At 44.8% G+C, this 19,720-nt stretch overlaps 1 protein-coding gene across 1 annotated transcript in view; it reads left to right on the top strand.

The window, feature by feature from the left end:
• TCF7L1 (transcription factor 7-like 1 (T-cell specific, HMG-box)) overlaps positions 1-19,720 on the top strand; it is a 170,630-nt gene that overhangs the window by 10,476 nt on the left and 140,434 nt on the right. Inside the window, exons 3-6 of the mRNA XM_006900397.1 lie at positions 873-919; positions 972-1,171; positions 1,253-1,316; positions 1,518-1,645. Of these exons, the coding sequence (XP_006900459.1) occupies positions 873-919; positions 972-1,171; positions 1,253-1,316; positions 1,518-1,645 (439 nt within the window). The remainder of the gene's footprint in view (positions 1-872; positions 920-971; positions 1,172-1,252; positions 1,317-1,517; positions 1,646-19,720) is intronic.

Genomic DNA, 19,720 nt, shown 5'->3' with positions numbered 1-19,720 from the left:
CCGGCATCCTTCTCCCCCCCCCCCCCCCCCCCACCCCACCAGCATCAGCAAGTGACCCGCTCCAGGGCCGCAGTGCGCTCTCGGCCACGCCCCCCGCCTGGGAGGAAGCGTGCACACACCGAGGCACGTGGCCCGGCCCCCTCCACCACCTCCCCTGAAATTCTGAGACAGACGCATTCACAGGGGAACCAGGAACAATGCAGGGCGGCCAGCCTGGCTCCAGACCTGAGGGGGAGTGGCGGTCACCCACATCCAGGCTCACAGGTGGACAGAGCTGGCCTGCCCTGGGGCCCCTCTTGGGGGGGAGGGGCAGGTAGCTACTAGAACACAGCTCCCCCGTTTGTCTTTCCTGAAGGAGGTGCGTAGGGTAAGGTCCTCTTTGAGTTCACCCCTTACTAGACCCCACTGCCCTCTGCTAGGGGCACCTGCCCCTTCTTTCCTTAGGAATGGAGGCGGGAAGCCCTGGCCACAGCTAGGGTCCTTAGGAACCCTCTGTGATAGGGTAGGTGACACCTCACCCCCTTCCCATCATTCTTAATGTGAGGGTAGGGTGTGGTAGGTACCCACCCAGGTCCGCGTCTCCCCCTAGCCCGGAGGAATGAGAGCTGGGCCTCGTCCCTCAGACCCTCCCCCACTGCAGCCCCCAAAGTCTCCAGGCACGTGTGGGCTGCTGGGGGGTTGAGGAGGGGAGAAGAGGGTGGAACCCGCTGTGCCTTCAAGAAGCTCAGCCCCGCTCCCCCTCCGGGCCGCCCTCGGGTGATTAATACCCCTCCTGACGGTCTCGTTACTTATTGATGGCCTAATCCTGCTCGTTAATTCCCCAGCCCTCGTTAAAAATGAACAGAAGCCGTTTGTGCTTGTACAAACCCCAGGACCCAGGATGGATGTGCAGGCGGCGGGGGCGGGGCGGGCGGCGGCGCCTCCTCATTGGCCGGAGACGTGGCTCGGCCACGCCCTGTCCCCCCACCCCCGCGGCGGGGGTGCGGGCGGCGGTGCGACCGACGGGGGCGACGACCTCGGGGCCAGCGACGAGCTCATCACCTTCCAGGACGAGGGCGGCGAGGAGCAGGAGCCCAGCAGCGACAGCGCGTCGCTGCAGCGGGACCTGGACGAGGTCAAGTCGTCCCTGGTCAACGAGTCGGAGAACCCGAGCAGCAGCTCGGACTCGGAGGTAAGGCGCCCCGGCCGGGCTCCGGCCCTCAGCCCTGGCCCCTGGCCCGCGCCCGCCTGAGCCTTTGTGTCTCCTCTGCAGGCGGAGAGGCGCCCGCAGCCCGCCCGGGACGCTTTCCAGAAGCCGCGGGACTACTTCGCCGAAGGTACGTGCCCGCCCGGACAGCCACTCCTCGGGCCTGGCCGCTGGCGGGGCGGGACCCCTGCGCTCGGCGGCCCGGCCGCCCACCGCCTTCCCGGCGCGGATCGGGGCGAGGGGCGCGGGAGGGGCGCCCGGCGCAGGCCCCCACGCGTCCGCGCGGAGCTGCCTGCGGACCTGGCCTCACCCGAGCCCTGTTTACCCGCAGTGAGGAGGCCCCACGACGGCGCATTCTTTAAGGGCCCCCCCTACCCGGGGTACCCGTTCCTGATGATTCCGGACTTGAGCAGCCCGTATCTCCCCAACGGCCCCCTGTCCCCCGGCGGAGCGCGCACGGTGAGTGGCCGGGGGGTGGGGCGCGCGGGGTGCTCGGGCCGGCGGGTGGGGGTGAGCGGGGCCCGGCTGGTTTGCGGAGTTGAACGGCTGGGGGTCTTGTGCTGCGCTGGCGGCGAGTGACTGCGTTGGCCAGTGCCTGCACAAAACTCAACCAACTTCATACATTGTCTGCTTTTGTGGGGTCCGCCCTGGACTGCAAACTTTTTGCTTTAAAAACTTGGATTTGTGCCCGCTTCTGGGGGCCTCGCTTTCCTTGCTGGGAATCAGTCCGACTTTCCTGGCAGCTGGGCAGGGGGCCGGGGGGAGCCGGGCTGGCGACGCCGCCTCCCCGACTCCAGTTTCTCCGACTGGTGGGAGCGGGTCCCTGAGAAGCCCAGCGTGTTCGGGTGGCGGGTCCTCCCAGCCCTCCCCGGAACCTGAACTTTGTGCGCGGTGCCGGGACGACCCGAGGCATTCTTCAAGTTGAGGAACTTGGCTTTTTCCGCCTTTGTTGCTCGCTTTTCTCATTTAAAGCGAGTAGCGCTGAGGCACTTTAGACCTGTTAATGGGCGTGCATTGTGTGCTGCTGGCTGGCATTTAGAGTGGTGATTAAGCAAATTGACTGGGCCCCAGACAACGTGCAAATGAGTGCAGATTCCTTCGTTCCCCTCCTTGGCCCTGAACGCCCTCCCCCAAGTCCCAGCGAGGCCTTTTTGTCCCCAGGCCCTGCTCATCCGGGGTCCCCTGCCCAGGTGTTAGGTCCGATGGCGCGTGTACCAGGCCCCCCGCCATGCCCTTGTTTGGTCAGGATATCCAATGCCCGCCGGTGGATCCGAATTATTTGGGGGGTTATGGAGGAGTAAGGAAGAGAGAGGTGGACCCCCTGCGCCAGAGCAAACACACTGTTCTCAAACTGTCCTCACCGAGATAATAGGGATTACCTGAGAAGGGGCGGGGGGAGGGGGAACGGGCGGACAGGCAGACACCATGGGGTACTTTCACCCCCAAATGGGGTTGTGGGGCTGGAGCTACCTCGGCAGGGGGTAGCAGGACCACACAGCTCTCTTCCAGCAGGGACGCCCCCATAACTTTGGCTTGGTTGGGCTTGTGTACCCCAGGAAGTTCAAAGTGTCAAAGTAAAACCAAGTGGGCATAACATTAAGTTGCTATCATTGATTCTGCTGTGCCGCAGAGACAGCTCTGTTCTCAAAGTTTGGGTAGAGATTTTCCCTAACTTTGCCAGAAGAGATGCCCGGAGAGGTGTTGTGCCGCCAAAGGCATATTTTTACATTTACCATTTGGAAGGAGAGAGGGCCGAAAACACCACCCAGATTTTCCATGCTATTTCCCTACAAGCAGCCCATTTCGTCTTTGGACGTGTTGGTCCTTTGAGCCTCCGGGTCAGAGCTTCGACGTTTCATCATCTATTTGCTCAGTGGAAACAGACCAAGTGGGACAGGTTTTCCATGTGATGGGCCCTCCCACCCACACTCCCTTCTGTGAACTTCAGTGGGCTGGCTGCCTTTTGGTGGTACCCGGTGTTCTGGATCTCTAGATCAAGCCTGTGTGGGACTGGGGAGTCCCCCGGGTGAAGGCAGGGTTGCCTCTCTGTGTGTCTCTGCCATGCTTCTCCCTGCAGCCACTCCCTTTCTTAGCCCAGGTGCCCTTTCCAATCTCTGGCTCAGTCACCTGCTTCCTTGCTGTCGTCCTTTATATAAAAAAATCCACTGCCATTGAGGTGCTCTGCCTCTCAGCAGTCAGGAACAGAGTAGAAGTGCTGTACTGGGTTTCCAAGGCTATAAATCTTTACTGACGCAGACTGCCACATGGTGCCCTGCAGAGTGGCTGGTGAGTTTGAATTTCCAGCCTTTGGTTAACAGAGCTCCTTTGGCCCTTGATGAAAGAATTTATTCATGCTATGCCCTATCCCATTCCCATATGCCTTCATACCTTCTTCATGTATTCCCAGACAATTCCCCCAGCAGTTCTATGCCTCCTGTGTCTACAGGAAGCTGTGGGTGATACAAAAGATACTTCACCATGAGGTCAGAAGTTCAAGTCTACCCAGAGGTCCTTGAAGATGATCCTGATGATCCAATATTCTCCACCCCCAAAAAGGGAAAAATAAAAAGGCATTGAGGACTGCAAGGAGCATGTTCTTCTCTGCTATACGTGGAGTTGAAATCTGCTCGACTGTAACATTATGTGGACTGTTAACCTGCCTGGTTACAGTTCATTGATGGATTGAGGATGTTTCCTTTCAGCTCTGTAGAACCTGCCACTTTGATCCTGACCATGGGAGTCATAGGCAGTCAGGAAAGCAAGTGAGGAAACACTTGAGCATTTGTTATCTGAACTGTAGATCTGAGATGACGATTATATTACTGTGAGTAATGTAATTCTCACTGTAGGCTAACTGTAGGTTAAGACACATTGGCCCTCTGTTGAGTCCTGAGCCTGGAGAAATGTGTATAGATGCACTGTGAGTTGGAGGAGTGGGGAGGAAGGTAACTGCATGTGTATCTTCTGATACACATCTTTTTTTCCTGCTATCTCAGATCTTTTCTTGCTCTGGGGGCCAATTGTGTAGGGAGTTAAAGCTGCTGACCCAATGAATGGTATTTCAAATCCATTAGCAGCTCTAGGGGGGAAAAATGGGAAGTCCTTTATCCTGTGCTCTTTACAGCCTCTGAAAGCACACTGAACGGTCAGCTTATGTATGAGTTTCGACTCAACAGTAGTGAGTTTTCAATTGGTTCTGCTTTCAGTGCACATCTTTAGCCATTTCTTCTCTAAGGCCTAAGAGTAGTATAAAATTGGGTGACTCCAGTTCTCTGCTGTTGGAACTTTATGGAAACCCCAAGCCTGGAGCAAAGGTGGGAGGTAGGAGTGGGGGAGAGGACTGGCTAGAGTGTTTTGACCTTAGGACTAGGTGGCTGCAGGACTTCTAGCCCCCTCACCTGCTGGAACAATCCCTGCTATGCAGAGGGGAGGGGCAGGGCCCTGGCCTCAGTTTGTACTGCCCTTGCCCTGCAGCCCCACTTGGCTGGAGGCTGGGAAGTGGCCTTTTCCTGAGCTGCTGTGAGAAGGTGCTGAGGACACTTGGCGCTCTTAACCTAGGGTGTGTGCTGGGTCTCTGAGCCAGGAGTGATTTTTACTTGGTGCCCCCGGGATCCTGTGGCCTGTGAAGATAGAAACATTGGCCACAAATAGTTTTCCACTATTTTAAGTAGTCGAATATTATATTCATTCATGAAAACGCATAGGTTTTTTCATCGCTAACCCATCTCTGTGCTGCTGACTAGAATTTTGTAAGTCCGCACAGAAGAAAGTGAATGTGTTGGATGTGGTCCACATGCTAGCTACGAAGATAGGAATTTAACTGTGATGGTGATATAAGTGTAAATAATTGTTTTGTAAAAGAACACTTCTGGGTTCCTGTTGAGGGAATTTCTGTTTTCTGTGTGTGTTATGTATGAATCCAAGAGCTGCTGTGCAGCTTTAAACAGGAGCTGTATAACGTGTTGGGCTGCTAACCAAAAGATTGGCAGTTCAAATCCAGCAGCTGGCCTGTAGAAGAGAGATGTACAATCTGTAAGGATTGTTGTTGTTTGTTGGTCATTCATAACAATCCTAGCTGACCCTTCAGTGGGTTTTCAGAGGCAGTTTAATCACATGGGAGGAGATTACTCATCTTTTACCCACAGAGCAGCAGCTAGTTGATTTGAACCATGTGCCTTTGGGATGGCAGTGCAGCTCTTTACCAGCAGGTCACCAGAGCTCCTTGAAAATCCCATAGAGGGTCACTGCAAGTTGAAATTGTCTTTACAGCCAAGAGTGTGGTTTTGGTTTGGTGCCGCTTAAAATGTTCTTGGATGGCACAAATGATTGGGACTCAACTATTAATCTAGAAGGTGGAGGTTTGAAACTCCCACTGAAGTAGTTCCTTAAAAGAAAGGTGATGTGCTTCTGTAAAGATTATAGCCGAGGCAGCACTGTGGAGGGAGCAGGTGAGCCCTGTCTCATGTGGGATCTCCAGAGATCCAGAGATTGACAGGATTACAGTGATAGCAACAGGAATGTGTTTGGTTGGCTCAATGCCACTGGACTTCCAGGTATCACTGCCTTCTCAGGCCACCTCTGCTAAACTTCTTGATGGGCGTGTTGTGCCCTTTGAGCACGGGTACTCGGTGTTAAGCCCTCTGCACCCCACTGCTTCCTGTGGGCAGTCTTGGTGATGTCATAGGCACTCCTGTTGTTCTTCCTGACACAGAATGTCCCAATCACAAAATCTTTTGTGTGCACCAAGACGCGGTTTCTTTTTAGGAGTTGTATGTAAAAAGCTAAGAAAAACTTTTCCTTTTGTGAGATCAGTGTAAACATGCTACTTTTGGTAAAATTCTTTTAAGCCATTTCATCTAAATATAACTTTTGTTCCATTTTTTTCTAAATATAACTCTGGATTTAATGAGGGCTTTTCACATGGACTGAGCATTGGAGAGGGTTTGGCTTGCATCACTGAAGTTCTGGCACGTGCACTGTTGTGGTGGGACTAGCGACAGGCTCTGGGAGCCACTCGAACCCTGCTACTTTTTTCCTTGGAGTGAGTGCATCTGGCAGGGAATACTTAACTGACTGTTAATTTTGCAAAGTTGTAGTTTGGTTTTGTTCTTCAAGGAATCCACTTCTAGGGCTTTTTGATGGGAAAATAGGCAGGTGCACACACACACACACACACACAGAGCTAGCATTTAACAAATAGTTGCTTCTGCGATGCCTCTGGGTGGACTGGAACCCTCAAAGTTTGGTTAGCAGCGTAGTCACTCTTTATACCACCCAGGCACTCTGGAATACTGAAAAGAGTCCTCTTGGGCTAATCTAACAATGGATGTTTGGAGGGAGTTTTTAATGCTTTGGTCTAATAACGTTCCATGTTTTATATTGTCTTTTTCAAAACAAGATTTAAGGAATATGAAATAAATGCCATTTCAAAAATCTTAGCCCTTGGGAATGTCACGTGGCACGGGTATATCAGGTGGTTGTGTCTCCACGCTGAGTGTGCCCACTAAGCTGAAACCCCTACGCTGTCAGAGATGCTCTGAGCTCCTTAAATTGCCCTTTTAAGGTTCTGAAAGAAAATACAAACTCTTAAAACCTGCCTTTTACATTGTGTGTATCACCTTCAGATGGTCTTGGGAAAAACACCAACTTTTAGTATAGAAGAAACACATAATTATCTGAAAAAATATTCTTCTAAACCATTTTCAGAAGTTTTTGTGGAAGTGATAAAGGATTATAACTTTAGGACAAAAAGAATACTTGTATGTTCAAACTGTGAAACAGAATTGGAGGCATCTCTTTTATTCTTTGGTGGCGTATAGGTAAGAAGCTGCTCTGCAGTCCCAAAGGCATGCTGTTCAGATCCACTAGTTGCTCTGCAGATGAAGGATGAGCAGTCTCGTTCCATGTGATTGCTGCTACCAGAAGGTCATGGTTTCAGCTCAATGGCACACAATAAAATTGCATTCTTTAGGGAGCTCTGGTGGCTTCTTGCTAAGTGCTGTTGAGTCGAGTACAATTCATAGAGATCCGATGAACAGTAGATTCTAACTTTGCATCTTTTACATGTTTGAGTCCATTGCTGTAAACACTATCCATATTTGAGGAATAGCCTCTCTTAACAACATGACCAAAACATGTGAGACAAGTCTTACCACCCTCTTTTCCTCAAAGGGACACTCTGGTTGAACTTTGTCCAAGACACATCTGTTGGTTCTTTTGGCCGAGCATGAGTTACTCACTCAGACACTCACTCATTCTGATGGCTTAATGGTAAGGAATTGTGCTATCAACTCAAAGGCTTGAGGTTCGAATCCACCACCTGTTCTGTGGGAGAAAGATGGGCAGTCCACTCCTGTGTGATTTACTGCTTCTGAAAACCTGTTGGAGGTTCAGCCATGAGTTGATTCCTACTTGATAGTACAAGCCCACACAATTTCATTATAAAGGGAGCGCTGGTGGTGTAATCCATAGCAAGTTGCACTGCTAATCCAAAGACCAACCCGTCTTTGATGGTTTGTGACCTGGTTCTGAGTCCACAGCAATGGGCTTTTTTTTTTTTTAGAGAGAAGAGAGCAAGATCTTTAATGATTTTTAATGGCATTTTACAATTAGGTATACCAGTGCTGTTTTTATTGTTACATGCCGTCGAGTTAAAGCCGACTTGTGGCTGAACCTCCAGCAGTTTTTCAGAGGCTTTAAATGACACAGAAGAGTCTGCTTATCTTTCTCCTACAGAGCAGCTGGTGGAGTCAGTCTTCTTGCCTTTGAGTTAGCAGTGCAACTCTCTAGTCCATGTTGTTGTTAGGTACTGTTGAGTCAAGTATGACCCATAGCGATCCTGTGAACAACAGCTTTGAACCTTGTGCTATCCTATGCCGTCCTCACCAGCTCTAATATACCTGAGCCCATTGCTGCAGTCACTGTATCAGTTAATCTTGTTGGGGGGAGCAATGGGCTTTTTTTTTCCTTGTTGTGTATATTGAGTTGGATCTGACTGGCACAAGAGGAGATTGCCCTCCTTTTGGCATCTGGTGGATTAGAACATCATGCCTTTGTGATTGCAGTGCAGCTTCTTGCCACTAGGCCACCAGAGCTCCCTAGTAATGAGTGTTTATTTCATTCTCTTCGCTTCTGTTCAAGAGAAGAAACAGTGTTTAACATAAAATATAAATGTAATAGAAATACACATAAAATTATCAAAAGAAACTACAAATGACGATCAGATATGTGAGCATGCTCAACCTCAGGTGTAGTAATAAATGGTAAATAAGGCAAGGGTTATTTTTAACCATTGAATTCACCAGGATTTGGTTTTTAATTAAAGAGTTTTCAGTGCTTGCCAAGTATGTGGCAAAGTGGGCACTTTGGGTTGCCGTTCATGAAGGGTGTAAATATCCACATTTCGAAGTATCTTGGCAAGGTATATTACTATTTTCCAACTTTTTGTAGCTTCTGGCCCCCTAGAAAGTAGATGCTTATTACTGTGTTCCCATTTTGCCGCTGTGGCATTGGTTTTATGAAGGTAAGTTACTTTTTTTACGGTCACATTACAGGTAATTGACAGCTCTAATATTGAACCTAGTTGTAAGTCTCACGTCTAGGCTTTTCCCATTCCCTGCTCTGAATTTACACATATGCCTTCCCTTCTCTGGAGTAGGACAACTGTTCCTAGTTTGAAAATCCTGCTGTGAGTTATCTGTTGGTCTGGAGAGTAGATAGATTTTCCCCCCCCTGACTTCATAAGTTGTTCCTGAGAATGTACCTTCCCAAATAAACATTTGTATAAACTGAGTAGGGAATTGTGTTGCCAGCAAAAGGGCTGTGCCTCTGGCAGATGGAATCCCCCTGGGACTCTGCGGGACGGGAAAGGGGAAGTCTCCTCCCATGTAATTTAGATTTATAGACTTGCTGTCCTGATGGAAGGTCAGCCTTGAGTTTGTTCCATCTTGAATGCCATGAGTTGGGTTATACTCTGTGAGTGAGTGCCTGGATGAAGTCTGCCATCAGCACTGAACTCCTGAGGAGTCAGATAACTTTGGTGAAAGGACATAGGACCTTCAGCAAAACATTTCCTATTTTAGAGGGCAGTGTGATTATTTGCTAAAACTTTTTGGAAGCTGAGCAAACTCTTATTCATTGTTAAAATAGTTGGGGTTTGATTGGATGAATAGACAGATGTGAGGCCAGTGTGGAAGAAGGTGGGAGGAATTAGTTTGCCCATTGTTCTTGCAATTATATCATTGTTGTTGTTATGTACTGTCAAGTTGAAATGCATAGCTGACCCTACAGCAAATTTTCAGGCAGTAAATTGTGTGTAAATGGACAGTAAATTGAATTGTGGGCCTTCGGGCTATCAGTGCAGCTCCTTACTCCTAGGCCATTCCAGCTCTCTGTTACAACACAGTTTGGTTAATGAAGGGCTCTCTGGAGATGGAGTCTGTTGGAAGCTGTACTGCTAACCCAAAGGCCGTGTCTCTGTTTGAATCTGCCAGACATTCTGTGGAAGAAAGATGGGAAGCTTCTCAGGATTTATAGCTTTGGAAATGCACTGGATGGTCCTGATGCACATAATGGCAATGACTGAGTCGGTTAATAAACCAAATTGAGGTGAACCAAGTGTCTGTATAGATTTAGTTATATGTCATAAAATATTTTTATGAATTGGTTGCTTTCCTAAAACTCTTTATAAATGAAAAACCACAGCTGTTAATCTATAAAAGGATATTTCAGTACAAATTGACTATTAAAAGAGACAAATATGAAACATTTATGCAGAGAATAATTTTGAGACTAATACATTCCAATTGGATATGTTGTTGTTGGGTCAGCAGCTGACCTTCCAGCAGGATTTCAGAGGCAGTAAGTCGTGTCTTAGATCTCGGCCCATTGTTCTCTCATGGAGCAGCTTGTGGATTTGAACCATGTACCTTTGGATACAGTGGTGGTGTTGATTGCCATTGAGTCGAGCACAACTCATAGTGACACTATGAACAAAAGGCCTGAAGCCTTTCTATAACTGTCGACATTTATCGAAGTTCATAGAGTTTCCAGAGTCATGTTGTTTAGGAAGTGGATGTACTTCTGCTTCCAAACCTTTGGATATTGTCATCCCTTATTTCAGGAGCGTAAATGTAGGAAGGGGACAGGAGTGGTGAAAGAGTTTTCGCCAAAGTTCACAAAAGTGAACTTGGCGGTAGCCACTTAAGCATTGCCTTTTGATTGCCTTGAAAAAGATGAGGTAAAAAGGTCTTGTGTGTAGAGAAGCCTTGAGACAAACACTATGCCGCCATCCAGCTTCTCTTGACAAGTGTAGGGGGTCAGGGCCCTGGTTCTGACCACAGTTCACCTGTTCTTGACCTGGCTCAGTCCCTGAACTAGCTCTGTAGGCCAACACCAGCTAAAATGGAACTATAATGCACTGAGAGTGATGGAATGAGCATTTTGGCCAAGAGCAAAATAGAATATAATATGCCAGCATAAAATGAGTTGCTGGAGTATAAGAAAAATTGAGACTTTTTATCAAAAATATTGCATTCTGGTAAATATTTTTTAACCAGTATATTAATGGGTAAATACTTTCATGTAGTTTTTAAAAATTATGCTAATTGGTGTGTGGTACATATGTGAGTATTCAGGGGGGAGACATTGGAAATGCTTAAATAAAAGTAATTAGCACATTAACGTTAGTACTTAGTGCAGGCTTAGAATTCACATAGTTGTCACTTCCCTTTGAAAAGAGCCACATACCACATAATTGCTAGTGTGTGTAAGTTCTTAAATATTAGCAAGTAGCAGGATTAGTGTAGCTAGTGAATGTGTACCCAGATTTTTCTCTCTTTCAAAAATTTTTATTTGGGAGTAACTTCACACAGAGAAAAGACTTAAATATTACAGAGGATTACTTTCTATTTTGACTCACCCCAGTTTCTACAAAGTACTATTTTACTACACTTGCATTATCCGTCTGTCACTTTCTGAACCACTTTAATTAAGGTAGGTTGCAGAAACAATGTCCTTTTACTTCTAGATATTATTAAGAGAACAAGGACATTGCCCACAGAATACAGTTACCAAGATCAGGTTGTTTTAACATGGGGGTAAAGAAGGCAAACCCTCTGCCTCCAAACTGATACCAACTCATAGTAACCCTATACAACAGAGTAGAGCTGTCCCATAAGTTTCCAAGACTAATTTGAACTGCTGTGACTTTTTTTTTTTTTAATTTTTTTTGTGTGTGTACTGTCAAATCAGATCTGACTGGTACAGGAGGAGACTGCCTCTCCTCCAGCAGAGCACCTGGTGGATTCGAACTGTGTACCTCTGGGATAGCAGTGCAACTTCTTGCCACTAGGCCACCAGAGCTCCCTTGAACTGCTGTTATCTTTAAGGCCGTAATTTTGAATCTTCACAGAAGAAAATTGCCTCCTCTTTCTCCTGTTGAGCAACTGTCTTAAAATCACTGGCTTTTCACTTAGTAGCCAAGTACTTCAATACTGTGCCATGAAGATTCCTTATAGAGATGATATCAGTGTCCATTTGTAGATTGTATTCAGATTTTGCCACTTGTCTTGCTAAACTATTTGTGACAAAGGTGAGGGGGCAGAGACTGTAAAGTCTTAATTCTGTGTCTGTCTTTCATGTTTTTGACTTTTTAAAAATTAAATAGCTCCTTTTGAGTCAATTCCATCTCATAGAGTGACCTTATATGCAACAGCATGAAACAGTATTGAGTGCCTGATGTCCAGTCTAGTGTCACTTTAAAGATCAGCAGCATGTTTGAGTCTGTGATTGCACCACTGTGCCAGTCCACCCATCGAAGGTCTCCCATGCCCTCCCTGGCCCTCTACTTCACAAACATGCTTTCTTCCTCTGATGACGATTCCTTCTGATGTGTCCAAAGCAAGCACTCTGGACAGTGTAATGTTGTAGTCCTTACTTAATGTCTAGTTTTCAGAAGTAAGTTTCCAGTACCTTCTTGATAATCTTAGACCGAGAGTTCACTGATAATTGGTCCACTATGCCTGACTGCTGGTATTCACAATACCAGTGGCATAGCATAGCAGTGTTCAGCCACTGTTGAACAAGAGATCAATAGTAATTTTGGAAATTGTAAATCATTTATTCCGTACAGCAAACTTGACTTCCCACCCTGCCCCTACCTAGTACTTCTTCAGTAGATTCAGATTATATCTTTTGGACAATAACACAGCATATTGATACTTAGTAGTACATCCCACCATGAGATACTATTTACATTTATTTATTATAATACAGCGTATTGATACTATGTACTTCTCGGGGCATCCCACAATGAGATACTATTTATATTTATTACATTTACAGATGAGGGTCTTTCTCCCCTTATAGATGTCTTTTTAGGAAAGATTATATATGTAATTGGAAGCAGGTGTGGCATCACTTCCTAAACAATATGCTTCTGGAAACTCTATGAACTTTGATAAATGATGATAGTTATAGAAAGGCTTCAGGCCTTTTGTTCATAGGGTCACTATGAGTCATGCTCGACTCGAAGGCAATCAACAACAACAGCTACAACAACATTTACGCATACTGTTTATATTTGTCTTTAGGATTATAGTATAGCTTCTTGCCAGTAGGCCACCAGAGCTCTCTTTATCTAGTACAGCGATGTTAATTTTAATGACATGGCTGCAAAGTTTTTCTATGAATATTATTTTTTGAGACCAAGAAGAAGGAAAAGTTTAAACACAGACTCATTCTTGGATGTTATCAGGGGTGAAAAGGGAGGGAGACTGGAGTAAACTTTAATAAGGAGACAAAAGACACATTATCATAGATGAAAGGAAAAGGATATTCAATTAGGGAATGATTAGCACATTCTCACTTAAGAGAGGGAAGACAGGTATAGAAGGACTGATAGGAGTTAGAAGGAGGAAGTGGGGAAAGTGAGAGTACATTGTGTGCTTATGCGAAACCTATACTCGGACCAGGAAGCAGTCCTCAGAACAGAGCAGGGAAACACTGCATGGTTCAAAATCAGGAAGAGGGTATGTCAGGGATGCATGCTGTCTCCATTCCTTTTCAATCTATATGAAGAACAGATCATTCAGGAGATGGTGCTTTATGAGGAGTGTGGCATCAGGATTGGAGGAAGACTCATCAACAAACTACATTATGCAGATGACATGACCTTGCTTGCTAAGGCATACTTGAAGCACTTGCTGCAGAAGGTCAAGGACTGGAGTCTTCAATATGGACTTCAACATCAAGAAGACAAAGATTCTCACCATTTGGCAGCACCCTGATGAATAAAGAGATTGAGGTTGTTAACAATTGTAGTTTGCTCCACTCCACAATCAACACTCTTAACATCAGCAGTCAGGAAATAAAAAAAATGAATTGCATTAGGTAAATCTGCTGTCAGGAACCTTTCCAGAGTACTCAGAAGCAATGTCAGTCTAGAGACTAAGGTGCATCTGATCCAAGCCATGGCCTTCACAGTTACTTGCAATGCATCAGAGAGATAGACGAAGACTAAGGATATCAGAAGAAGAATTGATGCCTTTGAGTTGTTCTGGAATACAGTCTTGACCATACCATGGACCGCCAAGAAAACAAAGTCTGTCTTGGAGAGGGTGAAAATAAGTTTCTCCTTGTAGGCTAGGATTTTGAAGCTCCATCTCACATATTTTGGCCTTAGAGAAGGACATCATGCTCAGATGGGTTGGAGGAACAGCACAGGAGATGAAGACCCTGGATGAGATGGATATATACAGTAGTAGGCTATGGGATATGTGTCAGAGTCATTGAGACTGGCTCAGGACAAGGTAGGCTTCAGAGCTGTTGTACATAGTACATAGGGTCACTATGAGTTGTAGGCAACTCAGTGACACATAACAACAAAAATAATTGACATTAATGTCATAGAACAAAATGTGTATGAATGGTTGAATGGGAAGTTAATCTCCTGGTGGGAGGAGAGAGGAGAAAAATTAGTAAATAGGTACTAAATGCATATTAAGATGGGCGAAGGAAAATACAGTGTCCAATAAGAGGATGAACAATATAGGATCACTAAACAAAGGAGTCACACAGAAGGAAGGAGGAGTTGAAGGAGGTCAGAATTGTTGGAAGGAGGTGGTGTTTATATGTGGGTATTGAAATGAAGGTATGTGAGTGATTGGGTGGGAGATTAGTTTACTTTGTGACATTTTACTCATCTCACAATTAAAAAGTTACAACTTGTCTTCTTTGTAACTAATATGTATAAGATGTTTTAAGACAATATAAATATCTTGTTTCTTATCAATAATTTTAGCCCATTGATTTTAACACCTAATGATTTTTACCAGAAAGTTAATGCTGTGGTAGTTGTCAGATTAAAAAAAATTAGCATCATACTGCAGGAACAGTTTGAAATTGTCAATAGCTTCATCTTGCTTGGATCCACAGATAACACCTTAGTACCAGCAATTAGGAGATAGGCGATGCATTGCATTGGGAAATCCTGCAATTAGGATTCTCTCCAAATTATTGAGTAATGATGTCAGTTTGAAGACTAAGATATGTCTGATTCAGGCCACAATCTTTCTGATCACTTGCTCTGCATCTGAGAGCTGGAGAGTGAATAAAGATGACAGAAAAATAATTGATGCCTTTGAGTTATGTTGTTGGAGAAGAGCATTGACTGTCCCATGGACAGCCAAGAAAACAAACAGATATGTCTTGGAGAGGGTGCAGCAGCAGTGTTCTTTGGAGGCAAAAATGATGAGGCTTCACCTCATATACTTTGGGCATTTTGCTAGGAGGAGTTATTCCATAGAGAAGGACATGATGCTGGGAAGGTTGGAGGATCAGTGAAGGAGAGGAAGACCCTCAACCAGGTGGATTGACACAGTGACTGCTGCAGTGGGCTCTTGTGAGTCTTAGGAAGTGTGAGGATGGCACAGGAAAGGACTAGGTTCAGATAGTTTGTTGATAGGGTTGCATCGAGTCGTGTTTGACTCGAGAGCACCTAACAGCTGCAGAAACAATAATTTATTGGTGTACACTAGAACATATTGTGAATCTATGATAGACAAAGGTCCCTTATTTTCTTTCAACACATGCCTTTCTTCATAGTTTTTAGTGTGTGTTGGTCAAAGATGTACTAAGGGTATTACTGCACATGATTTTGGAGGGATTTCCCCTCCCTTCTAAAAGTAGCAAAGTTGACTTTGCTCTACATTTTTTGTAGATGGAAACCAAAAGAAAAACCTGTCTGCCATTGAATTGATTCTGACTCATAGTGTTCATTTCTGACACTGAAATTCTCAACAGGTGCACACTGCCTAATCTTGCTCCTGCTGAGTCTGATGGATTCAAACTGCTGACCTCTGGGTTAGCAGCACAACATGAAGCCCACTACACCACCAGAGCGCCTCTATAGATAAAAAGAAGGTCCTAATTAGGTTTCTATCTTAATAATGCCTGTGGAGTTTCTCACAGTTTCAATTTTGTTAAATGTTATCTCATGGTGTTTTGATATGTTTCCGTGTAGCTGCAATAGGTCTTGAAAATAGCTACTTACGTCTTGATGCTCAAGGGTTCCTAAAAGATTCAGGGTTCACTCTCTGTCTTGCCTTTGTTTTTGGTCAAGATGGCTTCATGCGTGTGGTGTCCTTTCATTGAAGACATTTAAGATCTGACAGTCATATTAGTAACCACTGATGAGCATGTTCCAGCTTCGTAATCTCACTAACAGTTTAACAGTTGTTACAGTCTTTATCATTCTTCCTGCAACCAGCACCTGTAATTTAGAAGTGCCGTTCTTCATCAGCTCTTTATTTATCCTAGGTCAGAAGTCAGTAAAGGCCACACGGTATGTGCAGCCAATCATCTGGTTTTGTAAATAAGGTGTTTTTAGAACATAACCATCTTTTAAAATTTATCTACCAGAAAATTTACTACCAGAATTGATTGAGCATTTTAGGATTAAGTCTGTATATGACTATATGAAAGAGATTTCCTATGGGTCCATCATAAAATTTGCTGACCACTACTTTAGATCATAGGAGAAAGGCAAGCAAATCTTTGATTGTTTTCCTCTCTTAACAGTTTTCAACTGGTTTTCTTTTACTCCCCAAAGAAGACTAACTCTGATTAGATCTTTTGGTCACCTTATAGGTAAACAGTTCTAGATTAGACTGAAGTTGAGGCCTCTTGAAAGCTGACTCAAAAGCATGACAGCAGATTTCCACTGATGATGGAGGGTAATACCATATTTTGATATATCTGTAGGATCTACTTCGTGGCTGCAATGATTATTAAGTAAGGTGGTGTGTAAATATGTAGAACAATTATAAGGGCTTTCTTAAAGTTAGTCCATTGTCCTGGGTTTTAGGCCAGACATGAGATACTTTGTTTTCCACAGTCTCCATAAAATATGATCTCTGAATGGTACCATTTCCTGGGTGTTCACTGGTTTTTAGAGGGAGCACTGCTGCCAGGAGTCCATAGGGAGTTAGCTGTGCTGCTAACCAAGAGAGCATGCTTCTTGGGTGGCTTGAATCTGTCACCCTTCTCTGCAGAAGCAGGTCAATCTCCTCTCATGTGATTTACAGCTATGAGTCAATTTCCACTCAGCAGTGGTGAGTTTTGGGTTTTGTGGGTTTTTGGTTGTTTTGTTTTTTGTGGTTTTTTTTTTCTTTTTTTGTGGTGCAAATTATTTACTCCGCTAACGATCAGAAGGCTAGCTGTTGTAATCTACTCTGCATTGCCATGAAAGACTGGCCTGGAAGGCTGCTTTTGTAAAATTGTTTTGTACCATTGAGTTGGAAGCAACCCATAGCTGACCCTCTAGGTTTTCAAAGGCAGTTAAATCACATGGGAAGAGATTGCCCATCCTTCTCCTGTGGAGCATCTGGTGGCCTCGAACTGCATGCCTTCAGGATTGCAGCGCAGCTTCTTGCCCCTAGGCCACCAGAGCTCCCTCTGCTTTGTAAGATCACAGCTAAGAAAACCTCTGCAGTATTTGTACTCTAACACAAAGGGTTGCTGTCAGTTGAGCTGCATCAACTTGATGACAGCAGACCCGGCTTTCAATCACTGACTTTCTAGGATCCACATTCCCACGGACACTGACGTATTTCCATTCAAATGCAATAGTGCCTGCCACAATGCCTCACACACATATTCCGTCATCTTCCATGTTCATATGTAAATATTTTGTATAGTTTCTTTCTGTGCACAGTCCATCATAAAACAAACAATAAAAATATTTTTTTTTTTAGATCAACGGGCAATCATTGTTCTTTTCCTTTCTGGTATCTTAAGTGCGTAATTTTTGATAATTTGGTGATCAGTGGTTAATCATTTTTGTTTTGCTTCTTATAAAATTTTTTTCAATTCATCTCCAAATTGCCTGTGTGTCCTTTAAAAAAGAAATTAACTGGAGGTCTGTGCTAGAAATGGAACTTTAAATCTGGTCCACTGGTTGGGCTGTGGAATTTCCTTCATATCTGATACTGGGAATATGTTAACGGTTGTGGAAACCATATGTTTTTATAGGCATGTGCCAAGGAAAATACTTTAGAATTACATTAGCAACTCCAAGGTATTTTGGCCTTACTTGTGGGACACATGATAGTTTTCCAGTTAGACTAACAAGAGCTTTGTTTGATACTGGAGTTTCTTATAGGCCAGGAGAACAATAGTGCCTCTATCAGCATTTCTCTGAGCAGCATCCTTGAGATGTTAATAGGTAAGACCTGCTGGCCTTTATCCACAGGGCTTTGCAGGCTGTATTCATGCCAGTGTGTATGGTAAGTCTCTTAGGAGTGTATTATGCAGGATTCTTGAAACAACTTTGAGCAAGCTTTCCTTCTGTTCTGAACACAGCACTCCATGCCTTCTGTCCCGTTATTTTATGCAGCGGTTCTTTGTGTCTCACATGAGACTTCTTCAAGGGTAGCTCAGCTCAGCATCCCCCGCCCCCCCGGCTTAGGTACATGACTCCCTCCTGTGAACCCTGAGCTCCCTATATTTGAGCTCATTTCTCTGATGGTAAGTATGGAATTGGAATCCTAGCGTCTTGCTCACATTCAGGTGCTCGGTTGCTAACCAAAAGGTTGGTGTTTCTTATCCATGTAGATGCTTTGGAAGGCTTGGCATTCTGTTTCCCAAAAGCCACAGAGACGACAGCTCTGTGGAGCACAGTTCTTCTCTGACACATGTGGAGGCTCCATGCTTGGAATGGTTTGAATGACAACTGATATAAAATGTGTGATTAATTTGATAAACATTTGTCCTAGAAGCTAAACTCACTAAAAGCAGAAACTAGGTCTGTTGGATTCTATTATATTCACACCAACAGGCACAGTCAAGGCCTTCAGTATTTGTTAATAAATGAATGAAACACCACCACCACCACCAAGTAGTGCTTATGAGACTGATGCCTTCCAGAACTTAGTCAGGAGCCATAGGTTGGTCTGTGGTACCATTCTACCCTTGGCATTTCACTGTCAAGTATGTATATCTAGACTTTTGGAAGTCTTTGTAACTGAGGATCATCCTAGGGGGCACGGTGGTCAGAGCATTTGGCTGCTAAACAAAAGACAGACGTTTCTAACCTGCTAGCCCAGCTAAGCGACAAAGATGAGGTTGCCTCCCTTAAAGATTTACAGCCTTGGAAACTGGACAAGAAATACAGGGTCACAGTGAGTTGAAATGAACTGGGTGGCTGTTTTGTAACTCTTCATTTATGGTGAATCCAGCTAGCAGAGAAACATCTTTTTAAAGATGAGGCTTAGTTCTTGAAATAACCATTCTCCATGGCACAAGGTGAATTGGCTAAGATTAAAAGCTTAGTTTCTTAATATCTGAACATTACTCACTGGCCTATCTGCAAACCAGGTAAAAGCAGTCAGTTACATTAATAGGAATGAGTGTTTATTTTAATGTAGGGGAAGCTCCAGTGGGTAGGAAGTTGAAGGCCAAGTCAAAGGCAGATGGTTCGAATCCACCAGCTGTTCTGAGGGAGAAAGTTGGGCAGTCTCCTTCCATTAGATTTACAGCCTCTGAAAACCTTCTGGAAGGGTCAGGTAGGAATTTATTCTGACTCTATGGCACCGAGTTTTTTTAAGAGTTTTTCAGACTGGAGAGGGAGGGTGTAATCAGATGCCTCTTTGTGCATTAATAAACATAGGCAGAACACAAAGCCCTGCTTGGTTTTCAAGTTTAAGTTTGGCTCATGTGTAGTCTTCAGTGAAGATTAGGATCTTGGGTAAATGAAAAACAAATGTTAAAACAGTTATAATGAGGTAGAAAGAGAGTTCAGGATTTTCTTTTTCTTTTTTTTCGTATTTCTAATTTTTTTTTAATTTTATTAGTATTAATGAACATTTACAGGGATTTTGGGTTTTCATTCCTTCATTGCTGTACCATTCTCTCTACCCTCTTCCCCCGTTTGTTCTTCTTCCCGTGCCCTCCGAATGTCTGTTTTAATTTTCCAATTGCCACAGTGTTTGTCAAAGCCAGTTCTGTTTAATCTCCTTTGTCAGTGTGTCCTTTGCC

The sequence above is a fragment of the Elephantulus edwardii genome, unplaced genomic scaffold (genome assembly GCF_000299155.1).
Source record: "Elephantulus edwardii isolate Elephantulus edwardi_28Jun2011 unplaced genomic scaffold, EleEdw1.0 scaffold00283, whole genome shotgun sequence".
Taxonomy (NCBI): domain Eukaryota; kingdom Metazoa; phylum Chordata; class Mammalia; order Macroscelidea; family Macroscelididae; genus Elephantulus; species Elephantulus edwardii.
This window is presented reverse-complemented; position numbering and strand designations above follow the sequence as displayed.